This window comes from Neovison vison, chromosome 7 (genome assembly GCF_020171115.1).
Source record: "Neovison vison isolate M4711 chromosome 7, ASM_NN_V1, whole genome shotgun sequence".
Taxonomy (NCBI): Eukaryota; Metazoa; Chordata; class Mammalia; order Carnivora; family Mustelidae; genus Neogale; species Neogale vison.
The window spans coordinates 166,930,964-166,955,556 of NC_058097.1; the positions used below are offsets into that span (position 1 = coordinate 166,930,964).

Genomic DNA, 24,593 nt, shown 5'->3' on the forward strand with positions numbered 1-24,593 from the left:
GAGTGTCTTAAAGGGTCTTATTGGATGATTGATAATGGCTTTTCCCCTGATATCTATGTAATTTCTGGATATTCAAGAACTCTCATTCTGGCTAAAAATTGCCTGAAATTTTAATTACGAAGGAAAGAAAAGGCAACATGTTGGTGAACAACTACCATGGAGAAGTCAGTGCCAACCCTTGGAGTCGAGAAACTCTAAGGGGCCACATCTAGCCTTGGACTGGTTTTCTTAAGTGGTAGAGGGCAGCAGTTGAGTTCTCAGGGGATTTGCTGAATGGAGGGAGGCTCCCAACCTCACTTAGAGTTCCCAGAGGCACAGAAGAACAGCAGCTGGGGGTAAGATACAAAATACAGGATTTTCCAGGCTGCTGTTGAGAACAGGGGCCCAAACCTAGAGACAAATGGGCAGAATGACAGATGGTGGCAGAGGTATGGAGAAGGAGTGTTAGGCCCATGGATGTAAGTGTTTAGAAGTAGGGCTCGTCCTACTTGGATGGTTCAGCCTGCTTACAGACCTCCGCTAGCCTCCCAAATGTTAGATTGCCATGACGTTCTCACCATTAACTTTCTCCTTTGGATCAGACTCAGAAGTTCAGGGGCCCAATTTTAGGAAGGCCTCCGTGAGAATGTAGCTGTAGTAAAAGAAGGAGAATGTTCTTGTTAAGATCATAGACTCTAGAGCCAGACTACCATGGGTCCAATCCCAGCTCTGCATCTTAACGGCTGGGACCATGGGCAAATTATTCAACCTCCTCGTGCCTCAGTTTCCTCATCTGCAAAATGTGAGTGAATAGTATTAGTACCTGCTCAGGAGGTTGTTACAAGGATTAAGTGAATAATGAAAGGAAAGGGATTAGAAGAGTGGCATGTGGTAAGCATTCAATAAATGCCACCTACTATAGGAGGTGAGGGACTTGGCGGTCATGGTCACCCCTGTACCCCGGCTTCTTAACACAGTGCCTGACACGTAGTAGGAAATCCATAAATTTTGATAGGTGGTGGTAGTGGACATGAAGAGATGGAACACCTAGATGGGCAAAGAGGGAGAGATGAATATTCCCAGAGAGGGAAGAGGGAGCCCTGGAACTCTCCCAGTGTTCTCCCGAAAACATTTCTTAGATGAGATTGTCCAGCTGTGTGACGTTAGGCAAGGTCTCACCTCTCTGTGCCTCAGAAAGAATATGGACCTACTCTGTAGGGCTGTTGCGAGGATTAAGTGGTTTGGCCCCAGTATTCCTAAAAACCAGTTGTTGTTGTTGTTAGAGGCCAGCTGGAGGGAGGGCCCCCCCTGGGCAGCATCAGGAGTCTGGGCAGTGGGGTAGGGAGCAGGGGGAGAAGGGAAAGCGGGCAGGAACCACCTTCCACCTGCCACAGCTGGTAGGTGTAGGGTCTGGGGTGGGAGGGGTAATGAATCTCATTCTGAGCTCATGGAGAAGTAGACACCAGGGTCAGATGCTGATTTTTTAAAGTGATGGGTTTGTCACTAGTAGCTGATAGGATTGATTGGATTGGACCAATCCAGTTGGTCTAGGACCCAAGGATAACACAGAGTCTTTACTGATCTTCATTCACCTGCCTGTCTGGCTCCCAAGTCACTGCCCCACCCCCAGGGAAGCATGAATGGAGGGATGGACAGAAGGTAGGAATCCTTCCAACATTGCCCAGAATGTGGGGGTATCTTTTTTTATGGGCCCCGGGGAGAACCGCAAGAGAATGAAAGAAAGGTTCCCCTTGCTGTCGGTTCCCCCTATGGAAGGAGAGGGGGTAGCCTTGTCGTCCCTGGCTGGCAGGTGTCTGAGTCACCACAGACACAACCCCAGGATGGGAGACTCTCCCAGTAAGAGGGCCCCCAGGCTGCACGCATACCCCCCAGAGTCACAGGTAACTGGGGGCCGTGAGGTGGGGCAGCGGGAAGATCCACACAACCTGGGGAGTCAGTTGGCTGGCTGCTGGGGGCTCCCAGCCTCCCTCACTTGGGAGCCCTTCCTGCTGCTCCTGGGGCAGCTCCTCAGAGGGAGGGGTCAAACCGGCAGGTAACCCATGAGCAGTCCTCCTGCTAGGAGCGCACAGTCACATTACAAATTCAGATGAATGACTGGTGATTCTTTAGTGTACGTTGTCCCCAGTGTGGCCCGGGATGTTTTTGAACCTGTACATTTATTCGCTAAATTAGGGCATCTGCCCCTGTTCCTCCCTTCTTGTCACGCCTTCTCCGGAGCACCTGACCGTATCTTCTCCGCACGGGAGCAGGGGGGCTCCTCACAGCCAAAATAATTGCAGTGTTCTCATCCTTCCTAATTTCTTATAATCATATGCTCTTCCTATTTGGCCTTTCTCATTGGTCAAATTAACCGAACCAGTTTATCCAGAAAAATACACCAGGAAAGAAACTCCTAACTCTTGGGGACTGCTGTAAGCATCCAAATCGGGTGTTCCCCAGACTGCATTGCCCCATTCTTTGTTCCTCCACTGGTCTAATTTCCCTTATGATTTCCTTACAGCCCGAAGAAAAGTGCCAGTCGGAGGTAAGGATCCGTTTGCTGGTTGCATTCCCTCCTTCGCTATTATCCACTGCTTCGCCCCGCTCAACCTGGGAACGGGCTCTTAAAGCAAGTAACTCTGTCCCTTGCCAACCTTTAGATTCGCAAACTGCGGCGGGAGCTGGATGCCTCGCAGGAGAAGGTTTCAGCTTTGACCACGCAGCTGACCGCAAATGTGAGTATACAAGGTGGTAGCCACGGGCGGGGGGCAGCTCCTGCTCCCTTCTGACTGGCCGTCAGGGCCGCCTGCCCCCGAGTACCATGGGAGTAGTACCGTGGGAGCAGTACCATGGGAGGGGCGTGGCTTTAGCCTTGTGAGCATCCACCCAGGCTCTGAGCGGCTCTGGGCTCCAGGCAGCATCTTTGAGCCTCTGAGCCTGCATTGGCTCATCTGTGCAATGGTGGATGGTAAGTGTCTGCTCTCTGGGTTGTCACGTGGTCAGTACTGGAATACGTTAAGGGCTCAGAAATGTTCGTTTCCCTTTTCTTCCTCTTTCTGAAACTTTTCATCTTCAGGCGGGAAAAAAATAAAAGAAATCTAAGGCTCCAAATAAATAGCTGACTGTTCTGTAATTATAATACCCACAATTACGTGTTCAGGAAATGCTGCCAGCTAGCATTGAATTCAACAACTGTTTAAGTGCCAACTGTGCCTCGGGCACCATGGCTTCAACAGCAAAGCAGGCACGGTCACTGTCCTCTTCGTGTGCTTTCTCTGGTGCCGCAGAGAGACAGAGCTGTTTAGCTATGACATGATAACTGTTCAGAGAGAGAGATAAAGGGAGAAGGTGGTGGGAATGTGTAAGGAGGATCACCTAGCTCAGTCTCGTGGTGGGGGAGGGGGAGGTCAGGAAAGGCTTCCTGGAGGAGGTGACATCTGGGGAATGCTGTGTAGGGGAGGATGCATGGGAAAGCAGCATTCTCAGTAGTGTGCAAATGGATTTGTGCAGAAGCCCAGGGTGAAGATCTTAGCGCATTTACAAACTATAAGTAGCTCAGTATATAATTAGAATCTATGGCTTGGATATGAGGAAGAGGAGAGGGGAGATGAGGTGAAGCATCGAAGAAAATCTAGGGACAGGTCTGTCACATATCATGGAGGCTCTCAACTCTTAGGTGGAAGTTCAGGCTAAAGGAAGTTAGAGCTTCATTGCTGTGTATGTGTGTTGTTGTTGTTTTAAGATTTTATTTATTTATTTGACAGAGAGACTTTACAAGTAGGCAGAGAGGCAGGCAGAGAGAGAGGGGGGAAGCCCCCTGCTGAGCAGAAAGCCCGATGTGGGGCTCGATCCTGGGACCCTGAGATCATGACCTGAGCCAGAGGCAGAGACTTTAACCCACTGACAACCCCCACCCCCACCCCTGCCCCACTGGTATGTTTAAAGCAGAGCAGTGAGGCAGTTTGGTTTGCTCTTCATGAAGCTTCCTGACTGTGGCGTGGTTATAAGAGCAGAGAGTCAGAGTGAAAGCAGAGACTTCAGGTCTGCAAAGTAGCCCCACTGCAGAGCTGTGGGCCGGTGAGGGTTGCCCTTCAGAGGCCGGAGCTTGAGGTTTGGAAGGTGTGGAGATGCCCCTGAGGCAGGGCATCCTGCCTGGAGCACACGGCCCGGTCTGAGACCACAAACACCTGTGTGTGAACCTGTCCCAAAGCAGCCTGCACGACCCCATAATATGCAGTTAGAGTGAAGGGCGACTTCAAAAGGCTGTCTTCTTTGGACCAGGAAGCTGAGTCAATCAGTACTCCAATGAATCATTTACCTGCGGTTCTTGCCCAGGTCGTTCCTGCTGAAGCCTGAGCCAATGGAAGGAAACCATTTCTCTTTAAAGTCTGTGCGCAAAGTACCTTGTGGAGTGCTTGACCTTAATGACAAGCTCAATAACTCGTAACTTCTCTCACTGTTCATGCTCCTGAGTTCTCTCACATTTCTGGAAGTCTTTGCATTATTTTCTCACCCTCCCACATCAGGCCACTACGTGTTTTGTTATCCATCTTCTCTCTGCTGCTTCCATCATCGGTAGCAGAACATTAGAAATTGCTGGGAGACCTGAATTTTGAAATTTACTAGGTCTTTTTTTTTTTTTTAAAGATTTTATTTATTTATTTGACAGAGAGATACACAGTGAGAGAGGGAACACAAGCAGGAGGAGTAGGAGAGGGAGAAGCAGGCTTCCCACAGAGCAGGGAGCCTGATGCAGGGCTCAATCCCAGGACCCTGGGGTCATGACCTGAGCCAAAGACAGATGCTTAACGACTGAACCACCCCGGCACCCCTGGGTCTTATTTAAAAAAAAAAAAAAAAAAAATCCTGGAGGTATTCTTCTATGAATAGTCTTCATCCGGGTACCATTTGAATCCTGACCAACCCAGACCCAATGAGCCAATCTGGATATAATCCAAATGTGAGGTTTGACAGCAACCCCCATCCCAAGTGATTTGGAGCTACTCCCCTAGTTAAGAATTCCTGGCAACCATTGGTGCCCTTTTACTCAAAACCTAGTTTCATTAGTTTACTTATCAAAAAGTTTGGGTTCCTTCCTCCAATGATCTTGTGCTGCCCAAAGGATCTTACACTGGGCCATTTGGAACTCTACTCTCTGCTCCAGAAGAGTCCGAGGGAGATCCCTTGCATTGTTATTATTCCAAAAGTATGATTTGCTCCTCACCAAAACCACTGAGTCCAGTATTGTTTGAAAGTAAATATTTAGTCTTACCACACACCACCGGCCGCGCTAACGTGTTTTATTGTCTGCCATCTTTCTCACAGGCCAAGCTGTGTTTGTTTTTCTAGGACAAACTACTCAAAGCCACCTTCTCTGGGTGTTTTTATACCATTCATGTTTGTTTTTCTGGGAATGTGAGAAGGGCACTTGGTAAGAAGTCTGCTGTGCGGCTCTGAAATAGGCTCCAAACAGCCTCTCAGCCTGTGTTTTCACAGTTGCTGATGACCCGAAGTTAGTCCTTTCTCTAGAAAGCAAAATGCAAACCTCTGGTTCTTCAGAGCAAACATGGCTTCTTCTTGAGTTTGCAAAAACACTTTCTTAATAGCAGCCTTCTTGGGGTCAGGTTTTTGTTTTTGAGGGAATAGAAAGTATGAGTGCCCACAAACAGAATCCTGGGTGGCAATCAAAGAATTGAAATAAATGGAAATTTGGTCGTTTAAATTTGACCTTGGCGTTCCTTTGAAACGCAAGGTTAGCAGTAATTCATTTCAACATCCTGGCCCTGGCCCTGTTTCCTTCATCCACTATGTAAACTGTCTTGAATTGATTGGCTTTCGTTCTGCTGTATTCTCCTGGGCAAACTAAACAAAGGCATATCTCTTGATTTAAAAATGCAACAGCATTTTCTCAATTTTTAATAGGGAAAGAGCATGCAATCAGAAAGAAACTGGGCAGTCCACTTAACATTTCTATTACAAGAGGTCCTGCTCCCTGCTAACTCCTACAGCTGTTGGAAAAAAGACCCAACATGGTAGAACATCTCTAGTTCATGCTAGAGATGCCTTATCCACAGCTGTTTCAGTTAGATGAAGTCTAGTGACAGAGACCTCTGACTCACTTCTCTGTTCTCTCCTCTTTAAATTGAAATGTCCGCTGACCCTCCTCATGACCCTGGACAATGTCCCACCTGTCCCCTGGTTGTTCCCTCACTTTGATTCTTCACTGAGTACATCAGTCTTCTCTTCCTCTAGAATATTATGGACCCCATGACCAGATCTTACTTCTTCCTCCTCCCAGGAGTCACAGTCCCTCTGCTAGCTCTTCTCTTTCTCCTGTATTTGCCCACTCCTCTCCTACAACCCTTTCCCAATCTGTCCCCACCTGTGTTCTCATCCTGTCTTTTGTCACTTCATCCATCCCAAACCTTTTCCTTTCCTTTCCCCACAGTGTCTGTTTATTCCTATGTTTATGGACCTGTGTTCACCTATATTGTTTCACTTAATGCTCACAACAACCCTGGGAGGAAAGTAGATACTGCACCCATTTTATAGATGGAGAAATTGGGGCACCTGGGTGGCTCAGTGGGTGAAGCGTCTGCCTTCGGCTCAGGTCGTGATCTCGGGGTCCTGGGATCGAACCCCGCGTCGGGCTCTCTGCTTAGCAGGGACCCTGCTTCCTCCTCTCTCTCTGCCTGCCTCTCTGCCTACTTGTGATCTCTGTCAAATAAATAAAATCTTAAAAAAAAAAAAAGTTTATAGATGGAGAAACTGCTGCCAATAGGATTAGCTCTCTTGTCCATTCCTTATTCTTGGTTTTAACCATATTATCAGGACCCTCAGTCAACGAACCAATATATCCCGGACTGTTCTGGAGGAAGGAAGAAGCTTTGTGTTAGGACATGAGGTTGCATCTTGTCCTTGAAGAGGGTTGAAGAGAAAGGAGCAGACAAAAGCATCTCATTTCTTAACTCTTAATATACGTGTTTTTTTTCTCTACATTTTTAACATCTCTGCAAGTGGGATGCATATTTTAATTAGAATTGGCAGCATTTCTCAGGATGTCTTAGTACCATATGAAATAGTGGCGTGTCTGATGTTGTGTTCTAACAGGTATATAAAATTATGGAAGTGGGGCACTGGGTGGCTCAGTTGTTAAGCATCTGCCTTCAGCTTAGGTCATGATCCCAGAGTCCTGGGATCGAGCCCTGCATCGGCCTCCCTGCTCATCGGCCTCCCTGCTTCTCCCTTTCCCTCTGCCCCTACCTACTCCCCATGTACTCTTTCCCTCACTTGCTCACTCTCAAAAAAAAAAAAAAAAAAAAAAAAGTATGGAGGGGCCTTGGGGGAAAGCCGTAACTCCTTGGAGGAACAGGGGAAGGTTTCTCCAAGGAGGGAGCAGATGGGCCTTTCAGTGGCTTTTTATTAACGGGGATTAGAATAAACAAAATAGCCCAACCACTGTGTTCACCCATTCTGCAAACGTGCCCAATGTGAGCCTCTCCTGTGAGCTTGGCACTTGGAGAGCAAAGCTCACGGGAGCAGAGGAGGAAGACAGGAGGCAGTAGTTGCTGGAGTACACGCGTCCTTAACTGTGACACCAACATGCATGTAGACCAATAGTCCATGTGCTTTCAAGAGTAACCATGAGAGAACCAGCCCATCTGGGGGTGTCATGAAGACACGAGCTGAGATCTCTTGAGAAGGATATATAAAAACTAGACAGGGAGACAGTGGGGGAAGAGCACTGTAGGCAGAGGGGAAAGTAGGTACAAAGGACCTAAGGTGGGAAGAAGCACAAGGTCTTTAAGGACACAATGAGCTGGAGTGACTGGATCTCAAAAGGGTGGAAAGTGGGGCTCCAGGGGCTGAAGAATTAGACAGGAGCTAACTCACGGGGCCCCGGTGAGGATTTCAGCCCTGAAGACCCCGCACCCCCTGGGCCCTCTTGCTTTGCGAGGCAGTCTAACTGAGGCTGTGTCTTTCCTTCTCCAGGCCCATCTGGTGGCAGCCTTTGAACAGAGTCTTGGGAACATGACCATCAGGCTCCAGAGTCTGACCATGACGGCTGAGCAAAAGGTAAAGGCCTCCCCGCTGCTTAGAACTGACAGCACAGCTCCAAACTGACACTCTCTTGTTTCAGAGAAGGGTATGGATTTTAGTGTATTTGAACTCTTGGAATCGAATCGTAAAGAGTTGTACTCTGTTGAGTGCACATCTGATCCAAAGGGCGGGGTGTGGAGTGGCCGCAGCCCTTCATCTCTCACAGGCCTGTTTCTGCTGCTTTTTAAAAAAGATTTTATTTCCTTGAGGGAGAGAGGGAAAGAGAATACAAGCGGGGCGGAGGGGCAGAGAGAGCAGCAGATTCCCCACGCAGCACGCTGAGATCATGACCTGATCTGAAGGCAGACGCCTAACTGACAGAGCCACCCACGTGCCCCCATTGCTGCTGCCCTTGTGTGTTTCAATCCATCCTATGGGAGGGGACAGAGGTTTTGTGGAACTCCTTCACTCCCTCTGCTCTGTGCTGAAACGGAGTTGTTGTTCATGTGGACTCTGTACAGAATGACTGTAGGATGACCAATATTTCCTGCTGTTCCTCAGGACTCAGAACTGAATGAGTTAAGGAAAACCATTGAGCTGCTCAAGAAACAGAACGCAGCTGCCCAGGCTGCCATTAATGGGGTCATTAACACGCCAGAGCTCAACTGCAAAGGTAACAAAAGGGGGGGCAGCCTCCAGACCAACGACCTGCCCGCCCTTAGGAACATTCCTCTGATGACATGTGCCGCAGCCTCCCTGCCCCGGGGTGCGTGTCCCTGTCGGTCAGACGGGTCCCGGGAGGAGGACACTTGCGGTCCGTGACTCCAGGCCTCTAGGAAGATAGCTCTCTCAGCTCAATCTCTGCCCTGATGTAGCTCAAAAATGGAAGAAAATCTGTTTCTATGGGTGAAGTGTCAAAAGTGTTTCGCTTAATTTCGCTGGTGTCCTTATATTTACATGTGGACGTGGGCCAGCCTGAAATGCGCATCTCGTGTTCATCCAGGGAAGTGTTTCTGAGTCAGTTGCTTTGTGCTTGTGTATCTTACCTGGGGGCCAGATGGGGCTGTGAGGACAAATTCCCTCCCGCCGCAGTGATGTTGTCGGTGATAGTATAAGTCGCAGTGACAGCCAGCATTTAGGGGACACGCACTGTGTTCTAAGCACTCTGCTCAGTGTTGTAAATTATTCTCTCTCTCATTTTCCTCCCACGACAACCTTACAAGAGCAGGGCTGGTCCTCTCCACATGGGATTGATGAGAACACTGGGTGGCGGGGGCGAGAGCCCCGTCCAGAGGTCACAGTAGTAAGATACACGAAGTGGGACTAGAACCCAGGTCTCTGTGACTGCGCAGCTGGTGCTCGTGAAGAGTAGGCTGCGGGTTTGGTTCTGTGCTTGTGTGGAAAACTGGCCACAACCTGTATTTGGCATCTCCGTGATTTCAGATAAAATCAGGTCTCTGAAACGTGATGACGGAGTTGAAATGGAAGGGACTGGCAGCCTGAGTGGGCAAAGAACGCGTACCAGGAAGAGGGGCTCCCACGCGTTAAGACCCTGAGATGAGATGGGCTCGGCATTCCCGAGGGGTCCAGAGAAGGCTAGTGAGGCAGAAGCGTACAGGGCAGAGTGGGGTGGTGAGGGGCACCCCGACAACACAGGTGACTGCCACGGTTCAGAAACGTCATCGGGTCCTGGTCTCAAGCTTAAGAAAGCTGGTGGCAGGGGCAGGGAATTCTCTCTCGAAGCCTCCCCTGGCTTCTTTTTGGTGGAGTGGCTTGATCTGGCCCTCAGGTAATTGACTGAAGAGGGCTCAGCGTGGACCTGCTCAGGGATCTTAAAACCGGCAGCTGAGAGCAGAAGTTCATGTCTAATGGGAAATACCCAGCAGTGCCCGGGTGTGTGGATTTAGGTGTAAGAGTCATTTTCCCTGGGACAGAGGGATGGGTCGAAGGCCACAGCTGCTGACCTCCTTCCTGCCTTGCATCCCCAGGAAACGGCACCTCGCAGTCGGCAGACCTCCGTATCCGCAGACAACACTCCTCGGACAGCGTGTCCAGCATCAACAGTGCTACCAGCCACTCCAGTGTGGGCAGCAACGTAGAGAGTGATTCCAAGAAAAAGAAGAGAAAGAATTGGGTGAGTGTGCAACCAGAGACCTTCGTGGGTACCAGCAGACCAGTATCCCCACCCCGACCCCCAGAAAGAGCCCCCGGGCTAGCTCTTTATTCCAGAGCATAGAACTTTGGGAGTGGATCCAAAGAAGCTTGTGGGTATGTTTCTACCAAAATCAGTGTTGTGCTCAGCCAAATACCAGGACTCACAAAAGTACCACCATCTTCGAGTTTTCTGTTTCATGAGATTTTATGTGACATACTCATCTTTCATTTCATATACGTGTCATTTCCTCCTCCTCGTAACGTTAGCCGCGAAGTTCCAGGTACTAGAGCAAAGTTACTCTTCGGTGGTTTCTTTTTCGTTATTATTATTATTATTATTATTATTATTATTATTATTTTTGGAGTGTGTATTGCTACTTATCCCATCATTATCCAGAATCCTTATCTGTTTCTTTACACGGTTACCTATGATGGCATGAAACCAATTTTCTCCGAACTGTTTTTAACCGTGCCCTCTAAAGTGAAAGTTTCATAATGTAGATATTAGGAGTTAGTGAAAGGTTTTTAACTGGGGTGTTGTACTTCCAAATGGCAAGTTTAATAGATCCAGTCTCTAGTGCATTGTTTCTCTATGTTTCCTTAATCCCCGTGAGGCACTCAAATTCCTGTACAGTGGTGTCTTGAGCAGTTTTTTCCCATTCTCCTGGGAATATTACACCCACCCACCCCATTTTTTTTTAAAGTAGATTCTATGCCCAACAGGGGACTTGAAGTCACAACCCCGAGATTAAATAAGAGTCCCATGCTGCACGGACCAAGCCAGCCAGGTGCCCTCCTACCGACCCATTTTTAGTTGTGTTGAGGCTGGGGAACTCTGGTTGGCCTTTGCTGCTCCCTGTCTTCAGTGCAGAGAGCTCAGGTTGACCTGAAACAGGCTAGTGCTCACAGCGCCCCATTCATCAGTGCCGACAGCATCGTGTCTCCATAGTAACCTCAGTGTCCTCATGCATTCCATACACTTCTTCCTCATTTGGTGTTATCTTGGATGGGTGGCGAGGTCTGGCCATAGAGCAGTCGCGGTTGCTGAGGACTTGTGCTGGAAGAGCGTAAGACCAGTTTACTGTGATCCTCTCATCATTCTGATGAAGGTTTTTTCTTCGTTACCAAGGGCTTTTAGTCAACTCATCTGCTATGCCTTACATAGCATTAGCGTACGTTGCTGTTTCCAATATGCTATTGGTAAACTATGGTCTGACTTGATTATCAAAGGGATGAGAGAGACTTATTTTCTATGAAAAACCGTGTTTATCCATTTTCTCCAGTTCAAGAACTAAAACTGATTTACTTGCACTGAGACAGTTCTTGATTGTTGGTAGAAGGGACGACAGAGAGTGGGCATTCTCGGATGATCTCGAAGCTAAATTCTGTCCAATCTTTGTCATTTCCTCCTGCACGTGGCCCTTTTCCAGAGGTAGGGGCAAGTCTTAAGGTTGGTGGTTTGTGTGCCAGATCCTTCTGTTTCTGTAACTGGAAATTTGATGAAAAGTAGGAACTGGGCTCTTGATCAGCCTTACTTGGATGTGCCATTCCTTATGGATCTAATATTGATGAGCAAAAAAATCCCAGTAACTATTTCAGAATGGCCTGTTTCAGAATTTCTTAATGGCTAAGAATACCGCCAGGATGTTTTCAGAAAAAAGGTTTTAGTAAAATGGAAATTATTTTTCAAAAGACCTTTTTTCAAAACAAAACTTAAGTTTCTTGGTCTAGAAAAATACATGCTTATCATGGCTTTCGGAGAAGACCCTGCACTTTAATTCTTTATGTTCTCATTAGAGTTTTCAGCTCCATCTCATAATTTGGGGAATTTGTGATATGCCAGTTCCTTTTTTCCCAATATAGTTAATAAATTTCCTAGAAATACCTATTTTTTTTTTTGAGTAGCAATTGAGATGGCTAATTCCCTGCTTATTCTATCATTTATGTGTACACAAGGACGGCAGGAACTCCTAAGTAGATCTCTTTGAAGGCGCTACAGCCGTGTTGGGACTAGTGCAGCAGTGAAGCTATTCTTGCTGAGAAAAGACACAGACATGCCAAAAAAAAAAAGTTAAGGCCTTAAGAGACAGAGGTGTGAGAATCAAAGGAAGGTCAGAGGCAGTCATTTCCACCAAAGAAGCTGGAAGCACTTGGATTGTAGGGACTCCCCGAAGCGCTGTTCCTTTCCTTTCATAATGAAGGAAGACGCCTGTAATGCTTGGGAAGATTCCTGTTCCCACCGGAAACCTTCTCTGTGTGTGGTGTTTACTATTGGCCATGTTGTGTCTGAAAAGTCCGAGGCTTTCCCTGTCACTGGCTTTCTCTGTTAAAAATTGTCTTTTTTCCTTCCCCTTCCCCATTTTTTTTGCTTGCGTTTTCCCTGGCAGGTCAATGAGGTAAGCGAGACCGACGTTAATATCAGATACCAAGCTAACCCATCCATTGATATGACTAATCTCTGCATCCGTCCCCATGTCTGAGCATTCCTCCTGTGTTGCTGTGTAACCTCATCCTCCCGCCGTCCGTCTGCTGAGCCAGGCTCTGTCTTGCTGTGGGCATCTAGCCTCGAAGCAGGAGTAGGCATGGCATGTCCCCCACAGGTCCAGTCCTCTGAGCTGTCAGCACCAGATAACTCTTCTTCCCTTACCGCACTGATTCAAGAGAGCTGTCGGGAACCTTTGTCATTGGTCGGGGGGACACGTGGGAGAATTAATTGCTCTTTTGTCTGCATGTCTCTGTTCGGCCAAGGCCTGAGTGTTGGGTGCAGCCCCGGCCTGGCTGACAGTCTCGTGTGTTCAGTTACGCAGCTCCTTCAAGCAAGCTTTTGGGAAGAAGAAGTCCCCCAAGTCTGCATCCTCTCATTCTGACATCGAGGAGATGACCGATTCCTCATTGCCTTCCTCACCCAAGTTACCGCACAACGGGTCCACGGGTTCCACGCCACTGCTGAGGGGCTCCCACTCCAACTCCCTGTGAGTCTGTCCTTTGGGGATGCACATGGGTCAGGTAATGCCTTTGGCCCCCGGGAGCCCTCCCAGATAGGAATGGAGAAGTGTCCTGTGACCATTCATCTTCTCCTTGGAGTTTTGTACGTCATGCTTTCATAGGAAGGCAGCTGTGCTCACCACAATACCACCAATGCCGTCATGCTTTCATAGGACTGGGCATGTTCTTCCAATGCTTGAGGGCTAGAGAGGTCGAGAGAGAGAGAGAGGAAGCTTCCATTGTTGTTCTGATGGCATCGCTGAGTGGCCATGGGCAAGGGCTTAACCTCCCTGTTTCCATTTTTTGATTTGTCAAACTGGGATAATGGTTGTTGGCTCCTTATCTGATCGTAAGGATCAGATGGGGTAAATGGATGGGAAAGGGCTACAACTGTCTTACTGAGAGGGGAAGATAGTGTTATGAGTGTTAGTTTTTGCTGAAATTTTTAGTGCATTTTTAATTTTTTTTTTTTTAATTTATTTGACAGAGAGGGAGATCACAAGTGGGCAGAGAGGCAAGCAGAGAGAGAGAGATAGAGAAGGGGAAGCAGGCTCCCTGCTGAGCAGAGAGCCCGATGCGGGGCTCGATCCCAGGACCCTGGGATCATGACCTGAGCCGAAGGCAGAAGCTCAACCCACTGAGCCACCCAGGCGTCCCTTAGCTCATTTTTATGGCAAGACTTAAAGAGATTATGCCATCCTTCTCTGATCAAAATTTGGTATTGACTCTTTCTCTGAGGTCAGCCCTCAGCAACTGGAAGTTTAACAAATGGAGAAGACTTGGTGATATAATTCTCTTTACCAAAGGGTTCTATATTTGGTAAAATGATTTAAAATTTTAAATGAGTCAATTTGTAAAGAGCTTTTCAGGAACGCAGCTGCTTCTGTTAAGTGAGACAAGTGTTTGCTCATGTGACATTGGCTTAGGTGCCATTTCCCATGGCAACAAGGTATGTAGATGGAAAGAGTCCTCTTCTCTTGCCCAGCCAACCTCCCATGATCTCCACTGAGCACCCACTGATCATTGCTCCATTAGGGGTGTAGGGAGATAGTCCTCTGCCCCCATCTAAAAAGAAAAGCCCAGATTCCAGAGGTAGGAGCACATCAGGAATGGCTTGAGATGGACAGATGGGGGCTCAGAGGGTGCACAGCCAGCCAGCCCCCTGCAAAGGTGAGAAAGATCGCCCCTGCCCCCTAGGATGGAATTCCCTTAGAGGCCGTGGTATACCAGGCCAGGAGTGAGAGAACTGCAGCCCAAGTGCTTTGCAGGGACAGTTAGTGAGATGAGACCGTGCCCAGAAGAGAGCCACTGTGGCTGAGGTTGGATAAGAAAGTGGGCATCTGGACATGTCCGTTTCATCATGGGTGTAAATGAGGTTAATTTCATCTACTTCCCTGAATACTTGAGAGGGCCCAGTCAGATACTATGCATGAAGGACCTCCTTCCTCTGCCCCTTCCATCTCAGGAGGCCAGATGTAGGGAGCTGTCCCTACAGCAGGCCACCCTGCTGAAGACAGCAGCCGCACCTGTGTCCCAAGGCTGACTTAGGGGATGGGTGCATGTAGTGTGGATGAGGGGCTCGGCTGAGTCTTTGCAGCAGACCAACTGCCTGGACACCACATGAGGCAGGACGTGAGTGACAGGGAACAGCAGAGTCTCGAGTTCTCCTGGCTTCTGCTCTCGCTCCACGTCAGGCACTGGATACAGCAGTGAACCAGACGGATGAAGTTCCAATTCTGATAGACCCTGTATCCTCGAGTGAGAGGCAGATGCGAAAGAAATCTGAATAAACTAGAAAACAATGAGCTAAGGGTTCACACTGGGAATTCAAATGGTGTGTTGGGACACAGAGTACCTGGCAGCAACTGTGGATGGGGTGGCCAGGAAAGGAAGGGGTATTCCAGCTGAGATCTGCATGATAAGAGGGACCTCTGGTACGTTCTGCTCCATAAAACTAGCTGCTGTAACATGTGCGGTCGCAGGGTTCAGTGGCTTGACACGGGACTGTTGATCTCTGGTTCACTCTGAACCTAGGACAGGTATGCATTGTCAATCAGCAGGCAGCCTGCCACAGAAGGCTCCTTCCGTCTCCTGCAAGAGCCATCCCACAGGACCTGAGTTCTCTGCTGAGAACTCTGTGTCCAGCCAGCAGGTGGGAAGTGGGGGAAGGGAGAGAGTGCTGGAGAGTTTTATGGGCCAGGCCTGGAGAGACACGTCCCCTTTTCCCAGTCCACTGAGCAGGGCCGTCCCACCCACAAGGGAAGAAGTGAAATCTCCGCACCAGGGAGGGGAAGGAAATAGGCTCCCTGCAGCCTTCCTGAACCCCTAGAGAGCTCAAAGAGCCTAAGGTGGAGACAGGCTGGGTGTGGCTGGGGAGGAGGGGTGGTCACTGTGTGGCAAGTATGGCTGCTGCATGATAGGAAGTAGGAAAGTAGCAAGAAGGAGGCCACGGAAGGAGGCAGGGCCAGAACATGGGAGGCACTGAAGTCCAAATAAATTTGCATCTGCTTCTATTGTGTGATGGGTTATCAGCCATTGGAGAGGTGTTTTGGGTTTTTTGTTTTTGTTTTTGTTTTAAGATTTATTTATTTTAGAGACACAGCCACGCAAGGTAGAGGGTGCAGAGGGAGAGACTCTCGAGCTTGGCACAGACACCTGTCTCAGGCTCGATCTCACGACCCTGAGAGATCATGATCTGAGCCAATACCAAAAGGTGGACATTTAGCGGACTGAGCTACTCAGGCAGCCCATGGAGAGGTTCTCCCCACCCCCGCAAGTTTATTTAAGTATCTTTACATCCAGTGCGGGACTCAAACTCATGACCCCAGGATCTAGGGCCGTATGCTCCAGTGACTGAGCCAGCTGGGTGCCCTGTGCACCAGAGAGTTCCAAGCAGGAGTGTAACATCATCTGAATGCATGTTTCACAAGGATCAGTCTCCTCCCTGCAGGTAAGGAATTTGGGGGAGCAAGAGTGGAAGTAAGGCAACCATGTAAAGATGCTAATAGCACTCTCCCCCACCGTCCACCCCACTGTGGGCTCTTTCTTGTCCTTGGAACACTGCAGTCACACACCCTTGGGCCTTTGTCCTTTCTGTGTCCTCTGCCTGTCCCACTTCTCCCCTAGATACTCTCTTTCTTCAGGTGCTCAACGTTTCCTTCTCCCTAATGCTTTGCCTGCACCCCTTGCATAAAATAGCCCCCTCCCACAGCCAGCACTCCCCATCACCCCCTTAGCCGTGTTCTGTTTCTCGCCATGGCCCGTGTCACCACCTGACACGTAGATTTCCTCAAGTTATTAGTTATTTGTTCTTTGTCCCCACTACACCCCCGCCCCCCCCCCCAAAATACAGTATCAACCACAGGGAGGTAGGCACTGTTGGATTTGCAGACATTTAGATATTAGGTGAAACATGGTGACTCGTAGTAGTGAGTCCTGGATGGATTTTAAGATCTGTTCTAGAAGAAAGCTGACAGCATGTGGTGATGTCAGGTGTGAAAGAAAGAGAAGAAGAATCCTTGAATATTCTTAGATTTGCAGCTTGCGTACCTAGGTGTGTGGAAGCATTGTTTCTGGAACGGGTGGAAGGCATGGGCAGGGCAGGGCAGCTATCAGGAGCCCTGGCTTGACTGTGTAAAGTCTGAGCTGCTCAGCAGACACCCATGTGGAGATGCCAACCAGCCTGGGGCTCCTGGAGGTCTAGATCTGGGAGACATGGGCTCATAGGTGGTCCTGAAAGCTGAGAACCTGGAGGATTCTCCCCAGGGCTGGATAAAGATAGAGAGGAGCCAGAGGGCCAAGGACTGAGCTCGGGGTGCTCTGACCTCGGGTTGTGCAAGGAGAGCAGCCAGTGAGATGGGGAGAGGTGGGAAGAAAACTGGAAGCAGAGAAAAGAAACTGCTGGGAGGGAGGCGGTCGCTAGACCACGTGCTGCCAGGCAGTCGGGGAGGATGAGGGAGAGTGGGTGACGCACTTGGCCGTGCAGCCTTCCCGGCAGCCATCCCGAGAACGCTTCCTCCAAACCCGCTCTCCCCATAGGGACTGGGCAGGGCCAGACTCTGGTCTGCTGCCCATCTCCAGCATTCCACAGCATCCGGGCACACTGGAGATGTTTGGTTTTGGTCTGGTTTTCCAGCGGGTGGGCAGAAAGCAAATGCTTCTTTCAACCTTGAAGGGTTTGTAAGAATGTGCAAATCTAGAAGTGAGAGGAAGTTCAAAGAAGAAACCCAAGGCAGAGGAGTCGGGGGCCCAGAAAAGTGCCTACCCTGTGGGCGAAAGGAATGGTGGTGTGGGAAGACAGTGTTTCCCACCCTTGAGGCATTTAAAATTAGGTATGCCACCAGCCCTGCATCTGGCCGGGACAGCAGAAATAGGGGAGTAACAACATGGTAGGGACTGAGTAGGAAAAAATCGACATCAGGTTGCTTCAGTAAGTGGTCCATGAAGTGGATGAGCATGTACTGCGTGCCTGCTGGATACAGTTCGGGAGCATGGGCTCTAGACTTAAGTAGGCGCACCCAATTCTATCCTGATTCTGTTACCCTGATTTTTTTTTTCCCCCCACGGGCACGGTAATCTCTCCAGGACTCACCCTCCCCCTGTTTGAAAGGGGATAATTGTAATATATCTCCATGGAGTTAGTAGTGGATGGAGCAAACTGATACTCTTCGGCTAGCTGGCACAGTTGTTTGTGTATTCAGTAAGCATTTGCTGAGCACCTATTACATACTGGTCAGTGTGATTAGGCACCGGAAATGATGCAGAGAACCCTGGTCCTGGAGCAGCCAGCAACCATGCAGGGAGTAACCTGTTGAGTGCAACCAAATCTTCAGAGACGTAACAGAAGGCTACCATGGAAGGAACCTGGGCGCTAGGGTTAGAGACTAAAACTTAGCTGGGACTGTTGCAGAAGAACTTCGTTTTCGGGGAACCTGGCTGGCTCAGGCGGTGGATTCTGCCAGGCTCTTGATCTCGGGGTTATGGGTTAGAGCCCTACGTTGGGTAGAGAGATTGTTAGAAAATTAAAGGTTTGAACTTTAATTTTGAACATCCTCTCTGTGTTGAGTAGGACATCCCTCCCATGTCACAAACTTCATCTTACTTGGCTTCTCTTTGACAAGCCATTGGCCAGGTTTTGCAAAGTAGCCCGTGCGTTCTATCCCACGAAGTGGGTGCTGAAGAAGTCTTGTCTCTCTTGCTGCAAAAGCTTTCTTGGGAAAAGGCACAGACCATGTGGAGGGGATTGGGGCAAAAACGCCTGCCCCAGAGGGCCAGACACACCAGACTGACGGTGTGAATCAAAGCCAACTACTCCCTGCAGTGAATTAGAGCCTCCAAGGTCTGTGCGGGGCCCAGTTTAGCAGAAAGTGGAGTGTCGTGATGGAATTTTCTTCAGACTTCACACTCCATTTACACCAGGAAGCCATACTCCTCTCTCAAGAAGAAACCAGTGTTTGCAAGCTACCGCTGCAAACCTTGACAAACCAGAGAAGGCGTGACTATATAGTTAAACCTTATAAACCATCGGCTAGATTTTTTTTTTTAATTTATTTATCAGAGAGAGAGCAAGCACAGGCAGACAGAAAGGCAGGCAGAGGCAGAGGGAGAAGCAGGCTCCCCGCCAAGCAAGGAGCCCAATGCGGGACTCGATCCCAGGACCCTGGGATCACGACCTGAGCCGAAGGCAGCTGCCCAACCAACTGAGCCACCCAGGCTAGTCAAAGCACAGAGGTGGCGGGGGGGAGAGAAAGATCTGAAGTCATGTTCTAGCCTCTTATCCCAGATCTGTTCACCTTAGTTTCTCATAGGCATGGAGTGGGAATAATCATAACATTTTCTGGTGTTTATTAGAGGTTTTAGAAGATTTTGAAGCTGAGAAACTTCCTTGACCGCGAACCACTTTTAAAAATCAGAGGTAGTTTTCCTCTCTTACCATCTCTCAAATGAAAACCCTTCAAGGGCAGGTTGAGAAAATAACAATAAAAAGATTTGGCCATGCAGGTGTTAAACTTTTCTTCTAGTCCTTTCTGCCCCCAAATGCATTACATCTTTTTTAACAATTATAAATGGTTTCCCTCTGGCAATGAACGTTTCCACACCCTCGACCAGTTTTACAGGTCAGGCTTTTTTTGGCCTCAAATCCAGGACTTGGTCTTGGAGAGTGGGCTCCACAATTACTTCTGCAGAGACCACACGCTCACCATGTCCTTCGGAGATAATCAGCTTCAGCTTTGTAACTTTATGAATGTGGTTGTTGGTTTTTGGTTTTGTTTTTATTTTTTCCCCCCTTTTTTTCCTATCTTCAGTCCAAGAAATGTCAAAGCTGCTTATTCTGGATCACCCCTAACCCCAGATCCAATGAGCTTTGAAATCAACAGACTTTTTTTTTTTGAGGGTCCCCTTTTCTAGCATGGCCATTCATTATGACTTTTATGATCTTCCATTTAGTGCTGCTTGCCTGGTATCTGAACAGCAAACCTAAGCCTAGCAGGACCACCTCTTAAGACAGAGGGACTCCACGGGGTCCCGGGATGCCCCGATCTGGCATGCAGCTGGAACGACATCCAACCTCACACTACTGTTCAGTTTTCACATAAAACTGGAACTGCTGTGTCGTATCTTCCTGTCTGCTCTCTGATCTGAGAGGTTTCTCTTCCTTGCGATGAACTTATGAAGCAGTGTGGGCAGGTGGGGGAAGGAAAAAGTGTTGCTCTTAAGACACTTAAAAGATTGAGGGTTGTTTTTTTTTTTTTCTTTTTAAAAATTTTATTTATTTATTTGACAGAGGTCACAAGTAGGCAGAGAGGCAGGCAGAGAGAGAGGGGGAGGCAGGCTCCCCGCCGAGCAGAGAGCCCGATGCGGGGCTCGATCCCAGAACCCTGAGATCATGACCTGAGCCGAAGGCAGAGGCTTAACCCACTGAGCCACCCAGGCGCCCCAAAGATTGAGTTTTAGAATGCGACCCAGAGTAGATTAACACCTTCTACTGGAGTCTTTCGGTTATTTTCACTTTTGAGCAAATAAAAGTCACCCCCCAGGTGTCTGAACTTAGAGTGTCTGATCTTTAAAACAGACAGTTGACCCTTCTTCTCTGAGTGAATTTATATCTCAAGGACCATGCAAAGTCATTATAGGGCCCCAGCTGTGTACACATTGGGATGGGGGGCCGGTTTCAAACCCCGAGGGTTACTACTCCCTTTTGCCCGCTGCTGTTTATCCCAGATTATTGGAATTTTGCTGAAAGGCACACCCAAGCCATCCTAATAGCCTGACCTCTGCCAAGAAAGAGCACAGAGAGGCAAGTCAGTCTGTAAATTTCAGGCTTTGGTATCATGGCCTCCGGGAATCCCTGCTGGCTGGTCAGATGGGGTGACTGCTGAACAAACCTGCTGAGGGACAGGGACCGGTGGTCAGTGGAGGACTCAAAGGAGCTGAACCCAGAGCTGCTCCCATCAGTAAGACCTTTCCTTCCCTAGCATTTCAGAGTGCATCGATAGTGAAGCCGAGACGGTCATGCAGCTCCGAAATGAGCTGAGAGACAAGGAGATGAAGCTGACGGACATCCGCCTAGAAGCCCTCAGCTCTGCACACCAGCTCGACCAGCTCCGGGAGGCCATGAACAGGATGCAGGTGAGCCCCGGAGCGGGGGCCCAAGCCCCAGGCTGTCTGGGAAGGAGTGGTGAGGGGGCTGTTCTCCGCCACACCCCCCAGCGCTGCCAAAGGTGGCAGCCCTCTGCCTTTTGAAACTGTTTCTCCGCTCTTACCTTTTTTCTTTCTTTTCCAAAGTAGCAAGGCTCCTTCTCTTCTCATGCCTTTCCCGGGATTGCTCAAAGTTGAGTCTTTTATTTATTTATTTAGTTAGTTATTTTTATTTGACAGACAGAGATCCTAAGTAGGCAGAGAGGCAGGCAGAGCAAGAGGGGGAAACAGGCTCTGCGCTGAGCAGAGAGCCCAATGCGGAGCTCGATCCCAGGACCCTGAGATCATGACCTGAGCCGAAGGCAGAAGCTTTAACCTACCGAGCCACCCAGGTGCCCTCAAAGTTGAGTCTTTTCAGAGTAATGGCGGAACCGTGCATCCCTGTCTTGTGTGCCTTCCAGCAGCTCTGCCATCCCGTCTTGCTTGTGGCCGTCTCCTTCCTCTGGCCTTAGAGATTGCTATGGGATCCTTTGTACCCAGAATCTGCCACCTACCCACTTGCAATTCCAGTTTCCAGACTCATCAGCCAGAGAGAGCCCCTGACTGCTCCCTTTGCCTACACCAGGGGTTTCTGTAGCCTAGTCCCAGTGTTCCCTCTGCGGGGAGAGCTTTGTACACGGCCAGACCAGACCCTTCCCTCGAGGATTAACCTCCTTCTCTCCATAGCTTTTCCAGGTCCTCCATCTGCAAGAGTTAGTGCCCTCATCTGGATTCCTTCAAATGTGTTCTTAGAGCCCTTCCTCCCTTCCCCCTCAGACTAGAAGGCTTTTGGGTCTTCTGGCTACTCTTTCTCCATGTCGCTTTCTCTGGATGTAGCTCCAGTGCTGTGCACGTGGTAGGTTTTCCCTACACACGTGTAGAGAAGAAAGAGCCCTATGGGCTCTGCCACATGGGGCCTCACTGGAGAACCAGCGTTTCCCAAAGGAGGTTCCATGGGACACTCGTTCCATGAGAGGCTCTGTGAATGCAGAACTCCTGGCTCAGTTGTGTTCAGGACTGCTGCACATTCTGCCCTCTCTGAGCCCCACCATGCAGAGCAGCTCCTAAAGGCTCTGAGCCCTACAGAAAAGAAGCCCGCCAAGCCCAGAGTCTCACAAATCTCTTGTATTGTAAGACTCTCAGTTAAGACTCAGAGAGCAGGGACGCATGGATGGCTCAGTGGGTTGAAGACTCTGCTTTCGGCTCAGCTCATGATCTCAGGGTCCTGGGAGCGAGCCCCACATCGGGCTCTCTGCTCAGCAGGGAGCCTGCTTCCCTCCTCTCTCTCTCTCCCTGCCTCTTTGCCTACTTGTGATCTCTGTCTGTGTGTGTCAAATAAATAAATAAAATGTTTAAAAAAAAAAAAAAAAAGACTCCGCAGACACTGGGAAGCATCTCTGAGTGTTTCCAAAGGCCAGCTCTCCACAAGGGTGGCCCTTGCCTCGCCACACAGGTCTTATGTGTACCCAAGAGCAGCCAGCGCAGCCGGACCTCTCCAATGGTGTGACTGCCTGGGCCTCGGCTGAGATTCCCACCTGATCCCTGCAAGGGACTTTCCAGTTCCTGCTCCAGAAGATGCTTGTTTGTGTTCCATCCACCTAGTAAGCGAACCCCTCCCTTACTCTTTGCAGAGTGAAATAGAGAAGCTGAAAGCTGAGAACGACCGCCTGAAGTCCGAGTCTCAAGGCAGTGGCTGCAGCCGGGCACCCTCCCAGGTGTCCCTCTCGGCCTCCCCTAGGCAGTCCATGGGCCTCTCCCAGCACAGCTTGAACCTCACGGAGTCAACCAGCCTGGGTGAGTGGCATCCCGGGGCCGGGGGCAGGTCAGGGCCTGCAGCTGGCGCTCCAGTCTCCAAGTAAGAGCCCCGAGATAAGCAGATGAACAGATGAAATGGAGAGGCAACAGGCGTGCGTGCACTTGGGGTGTGTGTGTGTGGGTGTGCGTCTGCTACTGACATGAGCTCAGCCGTTAGACTGCTGTCATGCTTTGCTCCAGTGCCCCCAGTTCTCCAAGCCATGAGATTGGATCCTCTTGTCCGCCATGCTGAGTTCCGTTTGATCCATTTTAAGAGGCTGACCCACAAGCTGAATGCTGCATAAAAACCCCATAGTAGCTGGTCGCAGCTGGGGCAATGGCTTGGTCTGTGGTATTCCTGCCTTCAGGATGGATTCCCGGCCAGCACCATCATGAGCTACACGAGCTAGGTTTTCTTTGTAAGCATATGGAGGCTGACGCTTTGATTTCCTATCCATAATGCTACGTTGCTCTCATTTTGGTTGAGCCCCTGCCTCGCACTTCCGTTTGGCAAGGCCCATCGTGAGCCTGCTGGTTCTTTGGTTGGTCCACCATTGGTTTCTGTGGTTGCATTCTCCATTCTGCCCTCTCCCCTTTCCCTACCCCACCCCACGTCCCTGCACCCCGACACCTGGTTTGTCCTGCTGCCGTGCCAACAAGCAGCGGGGGTGTCAGGAGGCCGGCTTTGCTGTCCCCATGTGCCTAAGGCTGTTGATGTTTTCCATTCGCAGACATGTTGCTGGATGACACTGGTGAATGCTCGGCTCGGAAGGAAGGAGGCAGGCATGTTAAGATAGTTGTCAGCTTTCAGGAGGAAATGAAGTGGAAGGAGGTTAGTTGGATCCCTTTCCCCACTCTGCTTGTCCCTTCTCCAGGTAGAACTACCTAGCTTAGTGATGGCATCCTCAGACCGCATCACCTCCACGCCCAAGGTGATTCGGAGGTCCTACTAACACTTTCCTTAACTAACCACAATCCCCGGCAGCATTTTGACACAATTAACGTGGCAAACGGCCCCTCCCTCCCTGTCGTGTTTGGAAAGTCTAAGAATACTAAAAATCATCCCCGGTTGCACTTGCACAGAACTAACGAAACACTAACGTCCGTCGGAAACGGCTTTTCTGACTTTAATGTGTCCCGAAAGAAGGCAGCTAAGCACAGTTAGCACAGAAGGCACAGAGGCAAGCCGACCCAATGCACCAGTCTTGTCCAGGGTTCAGAGCCTGCGGACAAGGTGGGACACCGAGGTGGCTGACGTGAAGCCAGTGGGGCGTCCTGACTCCCCGGGCTGAGGAATCTTGAGTTTTCTGAGTAGTTTTACTCAGTAGTTTTAGTTCTCTTCCAGAGCCTGAGGAGGCCACACCCACACTAGAGACAATTTGGGGAGTAGGGGTGGGGGTTGGCAGAGTTGACTTTTCGTCATTGATTCAGTCCACACGACACTGAAATGACCCTCTCTCAGAGAAGCAAGAAAGATTTCACGAGCGGTTATTTCAAGTCCTCTTCAGCTGCTTGTTTGTTGTTTCTTGGCATCCTTGCCGACATGCTGTTTGTCGTGGAGGACTGCCTGGGAGCCTGCCGTGCCCACCGCAGCAGAGCCGTCTATGGCCAGACCCTCTTTGCCAGAGGATTCTACGGTGTGGCTGGCCCTCCGGTCTTGTGGAAGGGGGAAGGCCCAGAGTTTGGAGCTGCCAGTGACTTTTCTCCTCATCGAACCTAAAAATACGTATATTTTTATATATAAAAATAAATCTAAAGAGGTCCGTTTTCAGAGCTTAAGTCATGGCATGATAGGACTGTCAAGGGGAAAATTCATTCTTAGAATGTTCTTATAAAAAATTCAGGAGACACCTGGGTATGTGCCTTAATCCAGTGATCCTCAAGAGGAAGAGATTGATTCTACATTTTACAGAAGCTTGAGTCCCTTGAGAAATTGTATTGTTCTGGATCACCGCAGGATCCAG

The 24,593-nt window shown here is 49.5% G+C and overlaps 1 protein-coding gene across 9 annotated transcripts in view; it reads left to right on the plus strand.

The window, feature by feature from the left end:
* The window catches only part of NAV2 (neuron navigator 2), a 397,014-nt gene that overhangs the window by 347,935 nt on the left and 24,486 nt on the right, over nucleotides 1-24,593 (plus strand). For 5 of the 9 annotated variants that reach the window (XM_044258951.1, XM_044258953.1, XM_044258958.1 and 2 more), the window contains 10 exons: nucleotides 2,501-2,524; nucleotides 2,640-2,714; nucleotides 7,972-8,055; nucleotides 8,581-8,692; nucleotides 10,008-10,153; nucleotides 12,561-12,569; nucleotides 12,973-13,145; nucleotides 20,634-20,787; nucleotides 22,467-22,629; nucleotides 23,361-23,461. In XM_044258951.1, the coding sequence (XP_044114886.1) occupies nucleotides 2,501-2,524; nucleotides 2,640-2,714; nucleotides 7,972-8,055; nucleotides 8,581-8,692; nucleotides 10,008-10,153; nucleotides 12,561-12,569; nucleotides 12,973-13,145; nucleotides 20,634-20,787; nucleotides 22,467-22,629; nucleotides 23,361-23,461 (1,041 nt within the window). The remainder of the gene's footprint in view (nucleotides 1-2,500; nucleotides 2,525-2,639; nucleotides 2,715-7,971; nucleotides 8,056-8,580; nucleotides 8,693-10,007; nucleotides 10,154-12,560; nucleotides 12,570-12,972; nucleotides 13,146-20,633; nucleotides 20,788-22,466; nucleotides 22,630-23,360; nucleotides 23,462-24,593) is intronic. The other 4 variants (XM_044258952.1, XM_044258955.1, XM_044258960.1 and 1 more) reach the window with 1 other exon arrangement.